This window comes from Rutidosis leptorrhynchoides, chromosome 10 (genome assembly GCF_046630445.1).
Source record: "Rutidosis leptorrhynchoides isolate AG116_Rl617_1_P2 chromosome 10, CSIRO_AGI_Rlap_v1, whole genome shotgun sequence".
Taxonomy (NCBI): domain Eukaryota; kingdom Viridiplantae; phylum Streptophyta; class Magnoliopsida; order Asterales; family Asteraceae; genus Rutidosis; species Rutidosis leptorrhynchoides.
Window position 1 is genome coordinate 310,576,420 of NC_092342.1, and position 13,820 is coordinate 310,590,239.

The 13,820-nt window shown below is 32.8% G+C and overlaps 2 protein-coding genes and 1 non-coding gene across 3 annotated transcripts; 2 read left to right on the forward strand and 1 right to left on the reverse strand.

The window, feature by feature from the left end:
* Positions 1 to 1,057: 1,057 nt before the first annotated feature.
* On the forward strand, positions 1,058 to 6,061 carry LOC139872781 (protein GRAVITROPIC IN THE LIGHT 1-like). The gene is made up of 2 exons (XM_071860707.1): positions 1,058 to 1,194; positions 4,409 to 6,061. Exon 2 carries the CDS (start codon positions 4,409 to 4,411, stop codon positions 5,720 to 5,722), a length of 1,314 nt encoding a protein of 437 aa, XP_071716808.1. The 5' UTR covers positions 1,058 to 1,194; the 3' UTR covers positions 5,723 to 6,061.
* Positions 6,062 to 7,679: 1,618 nt separating this feature from the next.
* Positions 7,680 to 7,785, forward strand: LOC139873822 (U6 spliceosomal RNA). The gene has a single exon (XR_011767537.1). It is a non-coding gene; the product is annotated as a U6 spliceosomal RNA (small nuclear RNA).
* Positions 7,786 to 11,020: 3,235 nt separating this feature from the next.
* On the reverse strand, positions 11,021 to 11,812 carry LOC139871237 (uncharacterized). The gene has a single exon (XM_071858969.1). It carries the CDS (start codon positions 11,810 to 11,812, stop codon positions 11,021 to 11,023), a length of 792 nt encoding a protein of 263 aa, XP_071715070.1.
* Between the last annotated feature and the right edge of the window lie 2,008 nt (positions 11,813 to 13,820).

Consider the following 13,820-nt stretch of genomic DNA (forward strand, 5'->3'; position numbering starts at 1 on the left):
TCTTTTCAAAATGTTCATATTTTCATGTGATCTTGAAGCCTGAAAAAAAAAATCCAAAAAAACGAAAAAGGAATAAAATTTTGCTTCCCCCCGCTTCCCCCGATTGGTTACTATAGTTGTAGGATCGAGAGGGAAGTAACCAATCGGGGGGAAGCAAATTTTTTTTTCGTTTTTTGAAAAAACTTTGTTCACGAACATTATAGATTGGATGAAAATATGAACATTTAATAAAGACACTTTGTGATAAATGTTTTTATTTTAGCGGGAAAACGCTCGAAGAACTAATATATAACAATTATCGTGTTTTTCGAGCGTATGTTGAGGTTTTAGATATTAGGGTTTATATGGTTTAGATATTAGGGTTTAGAAATTTAGGGTTTAGGGTTTATATTTAGGGTTTAGATTAAGTTTTTAACACGAACGGTTTAGAGTTTAGGGTTTGGTGTTTTGAGTTTATGGAATAAACCTAAAACACTAAACCCTAAACCCTAAACTCTAAATCGGGCTAAATTTTACTTCACAAAACATGAAGAAAAAAAACGTTAACATTCTTCACGAACAATATTATCTTGAATGTTATTTTTGTCGATCGTTTTTTCGCCTAAATAATAACATTCATCACGAAGTGTCTTTTCTAAATGTTCATATTTTCGTGTGATCTTAATGTCTGAAAAAAAAATTCCAAAAAAAAATGAAAAAAAAAAAATTTTGCTTTCCCCACTTCCCCCGATTGGTTACTTCCAACTGCCTATATATATATATATATATTTTCGTGCATCAACGAATGAGTCGTTTTTGCTTCCGTAAATACATAACCCTACATTAAAATATGCAATCTGAAGGGCCCGCCGCTGCTACGCGCGGGCCGACCCTAACTACTGTGTTATAAAGATTACATTTTTATATTATTGTAAAAAGAATTTCCTTAATTATTTTTTATAGAGACCACTCATATATTATGTTGTCACTTGGTGGTGTAGTTACCAACAACTAAATTAGGGGTTTATATGCTCGAGAGGTTTTAGGTTCCGTTTCTACTTTCCATCTTAAATTCTCGTATCGTGAAAGCTTATCGTGCTGTAAACAGTTACGGAGTACATTTTATATCGTATCATCAAATTTTGATTTGATTTCAGTAGTTGCCGTTAGAAGATATCTGCTAATGTTTGCTTAACTTTCTCAACCGCAAAAAAGGTATACTTCTCCTAAACCTCGACTGCATTTTTCACCTAAGTTTTTAGTACATTTATGTCTTATTTCATGTGTTTTTGTTTTTGTTTTTTTTTTTTTTTTTTTTTTAAATCATATAAACCAAATTTCAAGTCTTTAGACAGTTAATAGTCCTATTGATTATCTGTTTATTGTTGGTTCCTATTACTTATATTTACAGGGTATTTGTGATTTTTAAAGCCCTTATTTGCTTGGTTTGATCGCTATTTAGCAAAAATAAACACCCTTTCTTTGATAGCAGAATAGCAGATGAAGAGTTTTTTTAAGGGTAAAACAAACTCCCTTGTTAAAACTGTTTATTTCTGTAGGTATAACCACTTAAATAAACATGTTGTCACATGCTTACCATTTAATTTCAAGAAGATAAAAACTTACACCGAATTCTCAAGTTTTATTTAGATGGAAAGAAAAAAAATCAACACAATTTTATTTTTTTCTCGAGTTTTTTTTTTTCCTTTTTTTTCCTTTTTTTTCAAGGAAGGTAAGAAATGGGGTGGATTTCTTTATTGTTTATATTTTCCATCTGTATTTGAGAAGGATATGAAAGGATCCAAGTATCCAACCTATCCTTATTGTTCATATATTTATAATATTTATATTTAATTTCTTTATTTTCGACTTTAGAATACATCTTATATTAAATATTAAATACGGAGTAAAATATATCATTTTTTTTTTTCCGTTTTCTTTTACATCCCATTCTTTTCGGCTAGAACAATAATTCGAGAATTATAGATTAAAATTACGAAAGAGCTTCTAATGTCAAACATTTTTATTATAATTTTTACTCTGTACTTATTAAAAAAATTAAGGATGTTGACAATTGCTTTATTTTTTTCCCCCTTAAATGAAACAAGCAAATTAAGCCATACCATACACCCCTTAATCATGCAAGTAGTTCTTGTATGTCTGGATGACTACATCACTTGTTAATGAGTATTTTGTGATTAATTTTGAAAAGAATGCATATGGGCTTCCAAGTGCGTTTACACTATGCAACATCTTGTCAGCCTAAAAAAATCATAATTTTTTTTTTTCTTGAGATAAGCTAAAATACAACAGCTGTTTTCACATTGTAAGGTAACCAAAGTTTTGTATAATAATTTATTTATTGTTTTGTTTGCATTATATGGTAACGTTCGAAAAGTCAGTACTGCTTTCCTATTCTTTATTCACCCGCGCATGTAGACAAGCTTTGCTTTATCTGTAAAATACTAGGGAGGTCTCTGTTGACGATGAAAAGCTCATTGTTTTATGGAAAATAATGGAGTATTTTTATGTAAAATCTGGCTCATCAGGACCCACCTTATTATTTTGCCTTTTATGTTTCATAAAAGGAGGGGATGATTCTCAACACACTTTTTTGATCCCCACACACCAATTGAGTATTATTAGAAGAGTAAAAGGTTAAAATAGGTGTGTGAGGATCAAAAAAGTGTGTGTGAGAATCATCCCCTAAAATCTAAACTTTTTTTTAAAATCGGTGAGAGTATTTTGTTTCCACATTTTGGTAGTAAAGTTTTTGATTTAAATATTTAATACAACTTTTGTTTGATAAGTATCCCAAGTTGCCAACTAGTGGGTCCCAGTTGTGCTCGGTTTGATGTGTTTGGGCTTAGCGTGAGCTTAAGCTATATAATCAAGTATATGTAAAAATAAAGTTTAATACAGTATCATATAGCAATTTAAAAGTTTATACAACTCGAGTTGCTCGATAAAAGTTCTCTATGTTTTTACATCCATAGGCTCATGATTGTTTTAAACATGTTTTAATTATAAATTTGGTGGAGTATATGATATACAATAATTAAAAAGCTCTGTTATCATTTGATGCATAATTAGTTTACCTATTTGGTTCAAGATTCTTGGAATGATTGTTATACATTGATTAGTAAGATTAATCATTGTTATTGTTATTATAATTATAATACTCCGTATCAGATTCTGTATTATTATTTAATTATAATCGAAGATTAATATGGGTGTAGCTATCATTTCATGTGTAAAGCATGCACCTTTGAGGATTAATATTTTTTAACAGTTAGCAAACAAATAATATTTGATTATTTTTTGTTTCTAATTGTTGAACCGAGTAAATAGTTTTTTGAGAATAAAAAAAGTTGAGCGAGTGGATCCAGATATTATACTTTATGGTACTTGATATACATATCCTTTAGGATGTGTATCACATTGCCAATTTGTCAGAAGGCATTATACTTCATCTTTTATATATATATATATATATATATATATATATATATATATATATATATATATATATATATATATATATATATATATATATATATATATATGAATATATATATATATGAATCAATGAATCATCATCATACATTCATATTGTAGTAGTATTTTCCTCTAAAGGTTTGTCATTTATCTTTTCACTTAAGACATTTCAAGTAGTTTCCAACTTATTTCAAACCATTTTGGCATTTTTCACCTATCTTTTATATAGTTTACTGCATATGTGTGATCCATATTTTCTAAATAAGTTTTTTTTAAGGCAACTTGTTGTCATCGAATACTCTCATTTGTCACGCATGCACACGTTTTCGGGCGGAAACCCGAAATGCATTACATGGATCCGAACCTTAAACCATCTCGAGGAGCAGGCGGGTTGGACCTGAGTCCTGAATACGGGTCGGTAAAACCTTCCCGGGGTTCAGGAAATAAATCTCACGGATACGTTTAAGGGGAGGGACTCGAACTTGATACATCCCAATCCCCATCCCAATACACAAGTGTAAAGGGGTGAATCACTGAACCACAAAGTAAGTTCTATTTTCTAAATAAGTTACTAGATTATTTTCAGATAAGGTGTGTGAATATGACCTTATATTTAGGAACATATCCCCTGATATGGACTTGTAACAAAACACGTTAGATGCTTACAACTTAAGGATAGTAACCATAGATGTCCCTATATTAAAAATTCCAAGTCAAATTAAAAATTGACTAAAAGACTTAAAGCATACTGCTTTGTTACATTTATTATTTATTAAAGTATATGTTTGCTTTCACCTGTTGTTACAACATGCTCATCACACCTTCCTGTCTTTTTTTTCCTTTTAAATTAAAACTTAGGCCACACTGCATACACTTATTAAACAACCATACTGTATAAAACGATTTTAAATTTTTAAATTCTTTTTATCAGATGGATACAGTCAACCGATCCACCTTGACCCCTCGAAAGAGTCGATTATCTCGTACATTTGCTAAAGTTATGCATATTCGAGCTGCGACAACAACAATAGATCATCAATTTCAGAAGGTAAAATCGCTTGAAAAAGCGAATCGTGAAGAAAACGAAAAGATTCAAAGTAAATTAGCGACGGATGCTTTTGTCGCTAAAGTTTTTGCGACGCTTTCGTCAGTGAAGGCCGCTTATGCAGAGTTGCAGTATGCTCAATCTCCTTATAATGCTGAATCAATTCAGTCAGCTGATCAGGTTATTGTATCTGAATTAAAAAGTTTGTCTGAAATGAAACGGTCTTATTTAAAGAATCATATTGATGAAACGTCTCCTGAAACTACGATACTATTGGCTGAGATTCAAGAACAAAAGAGTGTCTCAAAAACATTTGAGATCACAAAAAAGAGACTTGTGACCCAAGGCCAATCGAAAGACGCTGACATCCTTGTGTTGAAAGAAAAATTGAATGAAATCGAGCGGGAAAATAAGTTGATTGAGAGAAGATTGAACTCAAGTGGCCCGTTATCGCGTCATGAGAATCTTCATTTTTCAAAATTAAACACAACCGATTTTGTATTGTGTCTCAAGCACGCAATGAAATCGATTCGAAGTTTTGTGAAGTTAATGATCGGTGAAATGGAATACGCGAATTGGGATATAGATGCAGCAGCTGGATCGATCCAACCAAACGTTGTCTACTGGGACGCAACGCATAAATGTTATGCGTTCGAGTCGTTTGTTTGCAAGGAAATGTTTGATGGGTTCAATCTACCGAATTTTTCCGTTTCGAATGATCGTGGGTCCCGCTCGAAAACGGCGAGGCGACAACAGTTTTTCTTTGATAGGTTTATGGAGTTGAAGTATTTAAAACCAAGAGAATATATTACATGGAAACCAACATCCACATTTGCAAAATTTTGTTGGGTCAAGTATTTAAAACTTGTGCATCCGAAAATGGAATCTTCGCTATTCGGAAACTTAAACCAGCGAAATTTAGTAAGCGTCGAGAAGTTTCCAGAAACGACATTTTTCGAGTCGTTTGCTGAGGTGGCGAAACGGGTTTGGTTGTTACATTGTTTGGCGTTTTCGATGGATCCAAACGGGGTATCGATATTTCAAGTGAAAGGTGGGAGTCGTTTTTCGGAAGTGTTTATGGAAAGTGTGAACGAGGAAGCGTTTTTGTCACCGGGTTGTTCGCGTGAAGTGGCGTTTACGGTGGTTCCGGGGTTCAAGTTGGGTAAAAGTGTTGTACAGTGTCAAGTGTATATGAGTTGATGAATGATGAGATGGTGATTAGCCCATTTGGGCCATGGGCCCAGTTTTTGGTGGTGCAGGTTAAGTGTGGGGTCCAGTGGTGCTGGCTTTTGAAAGTAAAAGCGCGTACCAGTTGTAACAAGAGGTTTTGTTGGGAGATTGGATACAACGTTACTTGTTTGGTAGATTTAAATTTGTAGCCAATTTTGTTAATATTAGGAGTGGGTGGGGGTCAAATTAGCAAATGTATTTGGTAAACTGTAAACTTGATTCTTGTAGTGGAAAAGTAAATGTTTCTTCGGCCACTTGCAGCATTTATAGCATTTACTCTTTTTTAGTATTGACAATTAAAATTTAGGATTATGTTAAACGCAACCTTTAAATGTTTCTTGGCCTGAGTCGTGGTTGTTTATTCCGGTTATTAATAAAATTAATAAAATTACTTGCTTTTCAAAAAAAAAAATTTCTTATTTACAACGTTAAGTTATTATAACTTAAAGTTGACATGAATAAATATTATATACCTATATTTAAAAGGTAAAGTAGAAATGAATAATACTATTCATTTTTTCACTTTTCGCAAATTTCACCCCTAACTTTTATTAAAATACAAATTGAACCCCCCACTTTATACGTATATTTTCTCCTAAATTTCACAAGCTTAACCCCCTAACTTTTATTAAAATACAAATCGCACCCCCATTTTACTAACTTTTTTTTTTTACTAATATTCAATTTTCACAAACTTAACCCCCTAACTTTTATTAAAATACAAATCGAACCCCCACTTTATACGTACAGTTTTTTCAAATTTCACAAACTTAACCTACTAACTTTTATTAAAATACAAATCGAACCCCCACTTTACTAACTTTTTTTTTTTTAAAATAAAACCCGAACGCTAAAAGCAGCAACTTTCACAAAAGGAACAAATCTTCAATGTTATGTCGAAAAAAATTCTTTTTTACAAAATAGATCAAGACTTTTTTTTTTAACTCGCATTCAAAACGGAGCCCCCGGCGCGAAGCGAGGGCTCCACAACTAGTTGATATCAAATTTAAATAAAGAAAGTCGGTATTAAAAAAATATATTCAAAGTTTACAATTAATTCGATTGAATATATATATATATATATATATATATATATATATATAGGGGCAGGATCAATGGGGAAGTAACCAATCGGGGGGAAGCAAATTTTTTTTTTCCCGCTTTTTTTGAATTTTTTTTTCCCGGCATCAAGATCACACGAAAATATGAACATTTAGAAGAGACACTTCGTGATGAATGTTATTATTTAGGCGGAAAAAAGATCGGCAAAAATAACATTCAAGATAATATTGTTCGTGAAGAATATGAACGTTTTTTTTCTTCACGTTTTGTGAAGTAAAATTTAGCCCGATTTAGAGTTTAGGGTTTAGGGTTTGGTGTTTTGGGTTTATTCCATAAACCCAAAACACCAAACCCTAAACACTAAACCCTAAACTCTAAACCGTTCGTGTTAAAAACTCAATCTAAATCCTAAATCTAAACCCTAAACCCTAAATTTATAAACCCTAATATCTAAACCCTATAAACCCTAATATCTAAACCCCAATAGCTAAAACCTCAAAATACGCTCGAAAAACACGATAATTGATATATATTACTTCTTCGAGCGTTTTCCCGTCAAAATAAAAACATTTATCACAAAGTGTCTCTACTAAATGTTCATATTTTCATCTCATCTATAATGTTCGTGAACAAAGTTTTTTCAAAAAACGAAAAAAATAATAATAAATTGCCCCCCCCCCCCCCCCAATGGTTACTTCCCTCTTGATCCTACCACTATATATATATATATATATATATATATATATATATATATATATATATATATATATATATATAGTGATTAAACGCAGTCTAACAGCTACGTTTACCAAATCCCAATTAGTTAATAGTTTCATGGTTCGATATTTGGGTTAATATGGTACTCTGTATATATTGGAACGATATAGAGAAGATTGGAACGATACAGAGAAGATTAACATGGTCCCTGCGCAAGGATGACACGCACAAGTTGAGAAATGATCCGTAAAAATATGGTACTCTGTATATATTTTGTATTGAATCAATTCAATGGCTTTAAAAAAAGAAAAGCACGACAAGACTTTGGAATGTGTTGATCCACTTGCCATGTGGGATTGATTTTTCGGTGTTGATAAGTAGATCATGTCATTTATCTATCACAAATTAATTATTCAGTACTTCAAAAAATTTCAAACTCTTTTAATACTTTCTATAAAATAAATACGGAGTAAATAAGAGTAACAATAAGAGTGCTCTCAACGGATCGATCCTCACCACTGCCCAGCCCACTGCCCTTGTGGGCGCCGATGGCACGGCACCGCCCAGGCGTCCGCCCACCCCATCGTCCTCTCTTTCGTGCTTTTTAATCATATACGTGGACGGAGTAATTTGGTCAAAAATGACCGTTTAGAAAGAAAAAAAAATTAAAAATTAAATTCCAACGGCTATTTCAATGGTTATCTTTTTTTTTTTTTTTTTTTTTTTCCATTTATGCACTCTATATAAATCACAATCCATTGACTCATTTTACACAACTAAACTACACTCCATTCCAAATTATTTCATTCATCTCTACATTTTATACAATCCTTTTTTTTCCCCAAACAATGAGTTCAAAAAAAAAAAAAAAAAAAAAAACAAACTCAAACAAAGGCAAATTGAAACAACGCCCTCAAGTTCAAGACCGGAATGCGTTCGGTCGCGACATGATGCAAAATTTGCTTGATCAAACACAACAAAATATCGGGTTTTCTCGCTTTGCATTTTATTTAAATTATTGTAACGTTTTTTTTTATTATTGTAACTTTTTTTATTTATAATGAAATTTTAGTTTTATATTAATGGCTTTCATGTTTAATTTTAATTATTTAATTGTTTAGAAAAAAAATAAAAAGTAATAAAAAAATATGGAAGAAAGGTGTAACTGTTGGGAGTGTTTAGTCCTGGGTTTAGTCATGAGAAGAAAGTGCTGATGTGGCGTTGAGGTGGCGTCTAGTCGTGGAGGACTAAGGCGAAACCATTGGGAGCTCTCTAAGGACGTAAAGTTTTAAGTATATATTAACAAATATATAAACAATAAGTAAAACGTATAATTGTAAAGAAATAAAAATCATTTTCTATAGATAGCCCTTAAGGCTATCTTTAAGAAATTAAAACAGGCAATTTATTATACATTAACAATAACTAACCACTACATGGAAAAAACTGCTCCTTAACTCCCAATATGTACAATTTTTTAGCAAAAAAATATTCTTAATGATAGCTCCAAGGGCTATCACTAGAAAAATCCATGTTATAATGATATTTTGTAAACTAAACGTTATCGTGCTTGTTTCATCATAAGAAATGGTATAACTGCGAATACATAGTACAGTAAGATACATGCAGAATCATAGAAAAGTGAAATAAAAAAACAAGATTTCGTGGAGTTATTATGATCCAAGAAATTATTTTTATGAAATTTCAGAGATCATTCTATATCAAAGAGAAAGTATTTTGTTCAGCGCAATATAATTATTCATGTTTTCAAACTTCAAGGGGTGGCTTGATGATTGGATACTTGGTAATCTTCAAAAGGGATCCAAGTTCAATCCTCACATGCTACATTTTGGGGGCTTGCCTTTTAAAAGAAAAAAAAATTAGTCATGTTTTCAATTGGAGATGTTTCAACATTATTCACTTCCAGTTTCAATTAGTAGAGGAATATATAGTAAAATGATAAACATACCACTAAGGATTATATTTAAACTTTCTTAATTTTGTTATAATAATAATAATAATATAGATATGGATAGTCAATTTTGGTGTATACATATAGTCAATTTTGGTACACAAAGTATGTATTTTTTATATTGAGATTTTAGGCTATAAATACTCATGAATGCAAGCATTAAACTTGCACCATTTCTCACACTTACAAAGTGTTTCTTTCTTTCTCTCCATTATCATCTTTGTTCTTACACTTCATTATTAGTATTCTAAATCAAGAATCAAATCACTAAAGGTAGTTATAAGCCTACTGAATTATAACATCAAGAATCAAACCACTAAAGGTAGTTATAAGCCTACTGAATTATAACATCAAGAATCAAACCACTAAAGGTAGTTATAAGCCTACTGAATTATAACAAATTTATATTAATTCCCATTTTATAATTCTAACCTTTCATGAATAAATATTGTTAACATGTTAAAAGGAAATGTGATATTTAAAAAGGAAAGTTAATACTTCATAATTAATATAAATTAGTTTGAAAATATAATTATAAAAACTTTAACTATAGCCCTAAGGCTACATTTATCAATGTCCATATATAAATGTAGAACAGTAATCATCAAATTTGAAATATGTGCATATATAATTTTAATTAATTAATTAAATCGTGAAAAGAAGAGTATAATTAATGGGTTGCCTTATTTGGTATGATGGCCCGAACAGACCTACAACGGTCATTAGTGGGGCCCAGCCAGTTTACACTCCAACAATATTATTTTCAAAGTATATAGGCCGGATACAAGCCCATTGGTCTGAATAATATGTTTCTGTGATGGGCTCAACCGGTTCCAATGCTCTGAACACTTAACATGGTGAATGACTAGCTCAACCTTTATAATCATCATAGTAAATTTCGTAGTGATGATTATTACTTAACTCATACGGAGTAAATGCATTGGAAATTGCAGTAGGATATCATCATTTCACTGGCTACCCAACTCAGTATCATCCATTAAATTTGGACCATAAATATTAAATTTTCATGTGAAGAAAGAATATGGATCAACTTCATACTGTAACCCACAAGCATACCAAAACATCTCAAAAATGATCATGGTCCCCACATGCTGCTATGTACCATAAACCATAAAAGAAAATACTCAAACGCTGGTTTACGTTTTTATTGGCAAAAGAAAATGGTTAACTCTATATAGATGTGGTCATGATGCACTTAATGTAGGCTTTCTAATGATACCATAGTCATAATAATAATGTCATATTGTACATTAAAATTTGTCCCATGCCAAACCCGTAGCGCGCCAATGAATACATACCCTTCTCTCTTTTTTTTTTAAGGCAAATGTTATTAAAAATCCAACGAACGTACAACCAAAGAAAATTCTTACAAACTTGATTCACCCAAAAGACACGAAAAAGCACTATATGGGATGTAAAGATAACATCACCAAGCTATACAAACATGAGAACTAGCTAACAAACACGACATACACGACTTTTACATCACTTTAACATCACGACATACTAAGGTACAAGCTAGGATTAGAAATCCAAACCAACCAATCGAACTTTCTTCCTATTGATCTCGAAGTAATCCACTCGAACGTTTTTGCTTGAATCTCGTTTAAAGTCAAATGGGTATTCCAACTTTTACCTTGAAACACCATTTTGTTACGATTTTTCCAAATCAAGTAAAAGCAATTCCAACATACTGCTTGCCACAATTTCTTTCCAAAACACGAGTGAGAGGCATGATTCGGCCCGGTATTATTTGAGATGTCGGCAATGGTGGTACTTGAAAAATTGCCCAAGTTCCACCATTTATACACCCGCTCCCAAATATCAAACACATGCTTACATAAAATGAGAGAATGGTCTACGGATTCGACAACATCATTACATATAGGGCAAAGAACATCATTTAAATCAATACCTCTCTTACCGAGCTCGATCTTGACGGGAAGTCTTTTTTTAAACGCTCGCCACGCGAAAATATCGATCTTTTTAGGAACAAGATTGTTCAAAAGTGTTTCTTGATTCGAAGTGAACTCGCCAAGTACTTGTTCGTCAATAATCGAGGACAACTTTTTAACAGTCAAAACACCACTCGAAGCAAGTAACCATTCCCACGAATCACCCCCCGTATTGTTGCTGAATGAGAAACCCGAGAGCATAGAGCATAAACTGCTCAGCTCGCTGTTAGTTCTGCATGTAACTTCACGGGACCAATACCAAATAAACGTATTCACGCCACCTGTAACTGAGATACGGTCCTTTATAGAGGCGTCTTTGACAGCTTCTAACATGTACAACCTTGGATAGAGATTACATAATTTATCTGAACCGACCCAATGCTCGTGCCAAAATGAAACTGAACCGTCGTCTCCAATTGATTTCACGAAGGATCTTTTAAAGGGAACTCTATAGTCTTCAACGAGTGTACTTGAAATAATTTTTTGCCAAACGCTTGTTACTCTCTAACAACAAACCGCCACATTACCATATGTACTACGAATTACCTTTACTCAAAGAGCGTTAGTTTCGGTTTTAAACCTCCACCACCACTTTTCGAGTAAAGCTACATTTTTACTTCTTAGTGACCTGATGTTTAACCCCCCATTCCCGAAAGTGTTAATTACATTTTCTCATTTAACCCATGAGATTTTTGAACCCGAACCCCCCAAAAGAAGGATCTTCTCACACTCTCTAATTTTTTAATCACACGCGGTGTAGCGCCAAAGAGCGAAAAATAGTACAGCGGAAAACTAGATAGGACCAATTTAAGAAGAACTAATCGTCCACCAAAAGACAACGATCTCATTTTCCAACCCGAAAGCCGTTTGTTGAATTTCTCTATAACCGGATCCCAATCTTTCAACTTGTTCATCTTTAGCCCAATAGGTAGCCCGAGATATGTGAAAGGTAGTTTACTAACCCGACATCCCATATGATTTGCAATAATGTCAAGTTCTGAGTCAACAACACCAATACCAAACGTACAACTTTTCTGAAAATTGACTTTTAGACCCGATGCAAGTTCGAAGCACTTTATAAGGTTCAGTAAATTTAGGGCATTCGAGCGACTCCGTTCACCGAAGAATATGGTGTCGTTCGAATATAGAAGACGCGAAACCAACACTTTGTCATTACCAACCTCGATTCCTTTAAACAAACTCTTTTCTAAAGCTACCTTTGTGAGAATATTTAATCCCTCGGCCGCGAGAATAAAAAGAAAAGGAGATAACGGGTCACCTTGCCTTACACCTCTACCTAGATTGAACTCATTTGTAAGCGAACCATTGACCAATATTGAGATAGAGGCTGATTTGAGACAAGAAGCAATCCACATCCGCCATTTAATACCGAACCCCATAGATTTCGTAACTTCCAAAAAAAAACACCAATTAAGGCTATCGAATGCCTTTTCGAAATCAACTTTGAATATAAGACCACTTTTGCGAGATGACATGAGAAAATGAATAGTTTCATTAGCAACCAATGCCCCATCTAATATGAACCTACCTTTAAGAAACGCGCTTTGTTTTATCGAATACCCTTCTCTATTTATGCATTGTCGTTTAGCCAACTCAACCGAATGAGCACTTATAGGAAGTCAATTGAGCTTTGGATATCTCTCAAACGAATTTTACGTTATATTGCATGTTAGAAAAGGAGTTGTAATTTGATAATTTTTTATTGTTTATTGAATCGTGAAATATTGTCATAATTAGGTATTTCGACCCTTATACAAGCTTTGGGTTGTACGAAATCTCAATTGAGATAAGACAATGATCAATTTAATTGTAGACAAAAACAAAAATCAAATCAGAGTATTAATGATAGTGTGAAATGTTTCTTGTCACATAACTGTAGGTAAAGTACAAAGATCCATCATTTTAAGAGTTAAATGTCACTTTTCATAGTATTAAATGTCACTTTCGTGGAAAATGATAAGAGCTTTAGGAGTCGACGTATGTTTCCACCGTTAAACGATTTAACGCCGGAGACGTCGACTTGCCGCCACTCCGTCCAGGCGTTAAACGATCGTCGCCAACCACCGTCGTCGGCCACCGTTACCCATATAACGCTGTTTATTTTTTTTTTCTTTCTTCTTCATTTATTTTAATAATAATATTAAAATAATGAATTTAACACTGAAATTTAACACCGAACGATTTCCCCTATTTTGATCTCAGTGTTAACCCCATTGTTAAATTTAACATTGAGATTTAACACCGAACGACTCATAGTGCTCTAAGTAGTAAAATTGATTCTCTAGTTTTGGTGTTTTGAAAGTAGACACGTATATTATAT

Coding starts and splice junctions, on each gene's coding strand:
- LOC139872781 (XM_071860707.1), top strand. CDS start 4,409: ATGGATACAGTCAACCGATCCACCTTGACCCCTCGAAAGAGTCGATTA.
- LOC139871237 (XM_071858969.1), bottom strand. CDS start 11,812: ATGTTAGAAGCTGTCAAAGACGCCTCTATAAAGGACCGTATCTCAGTT.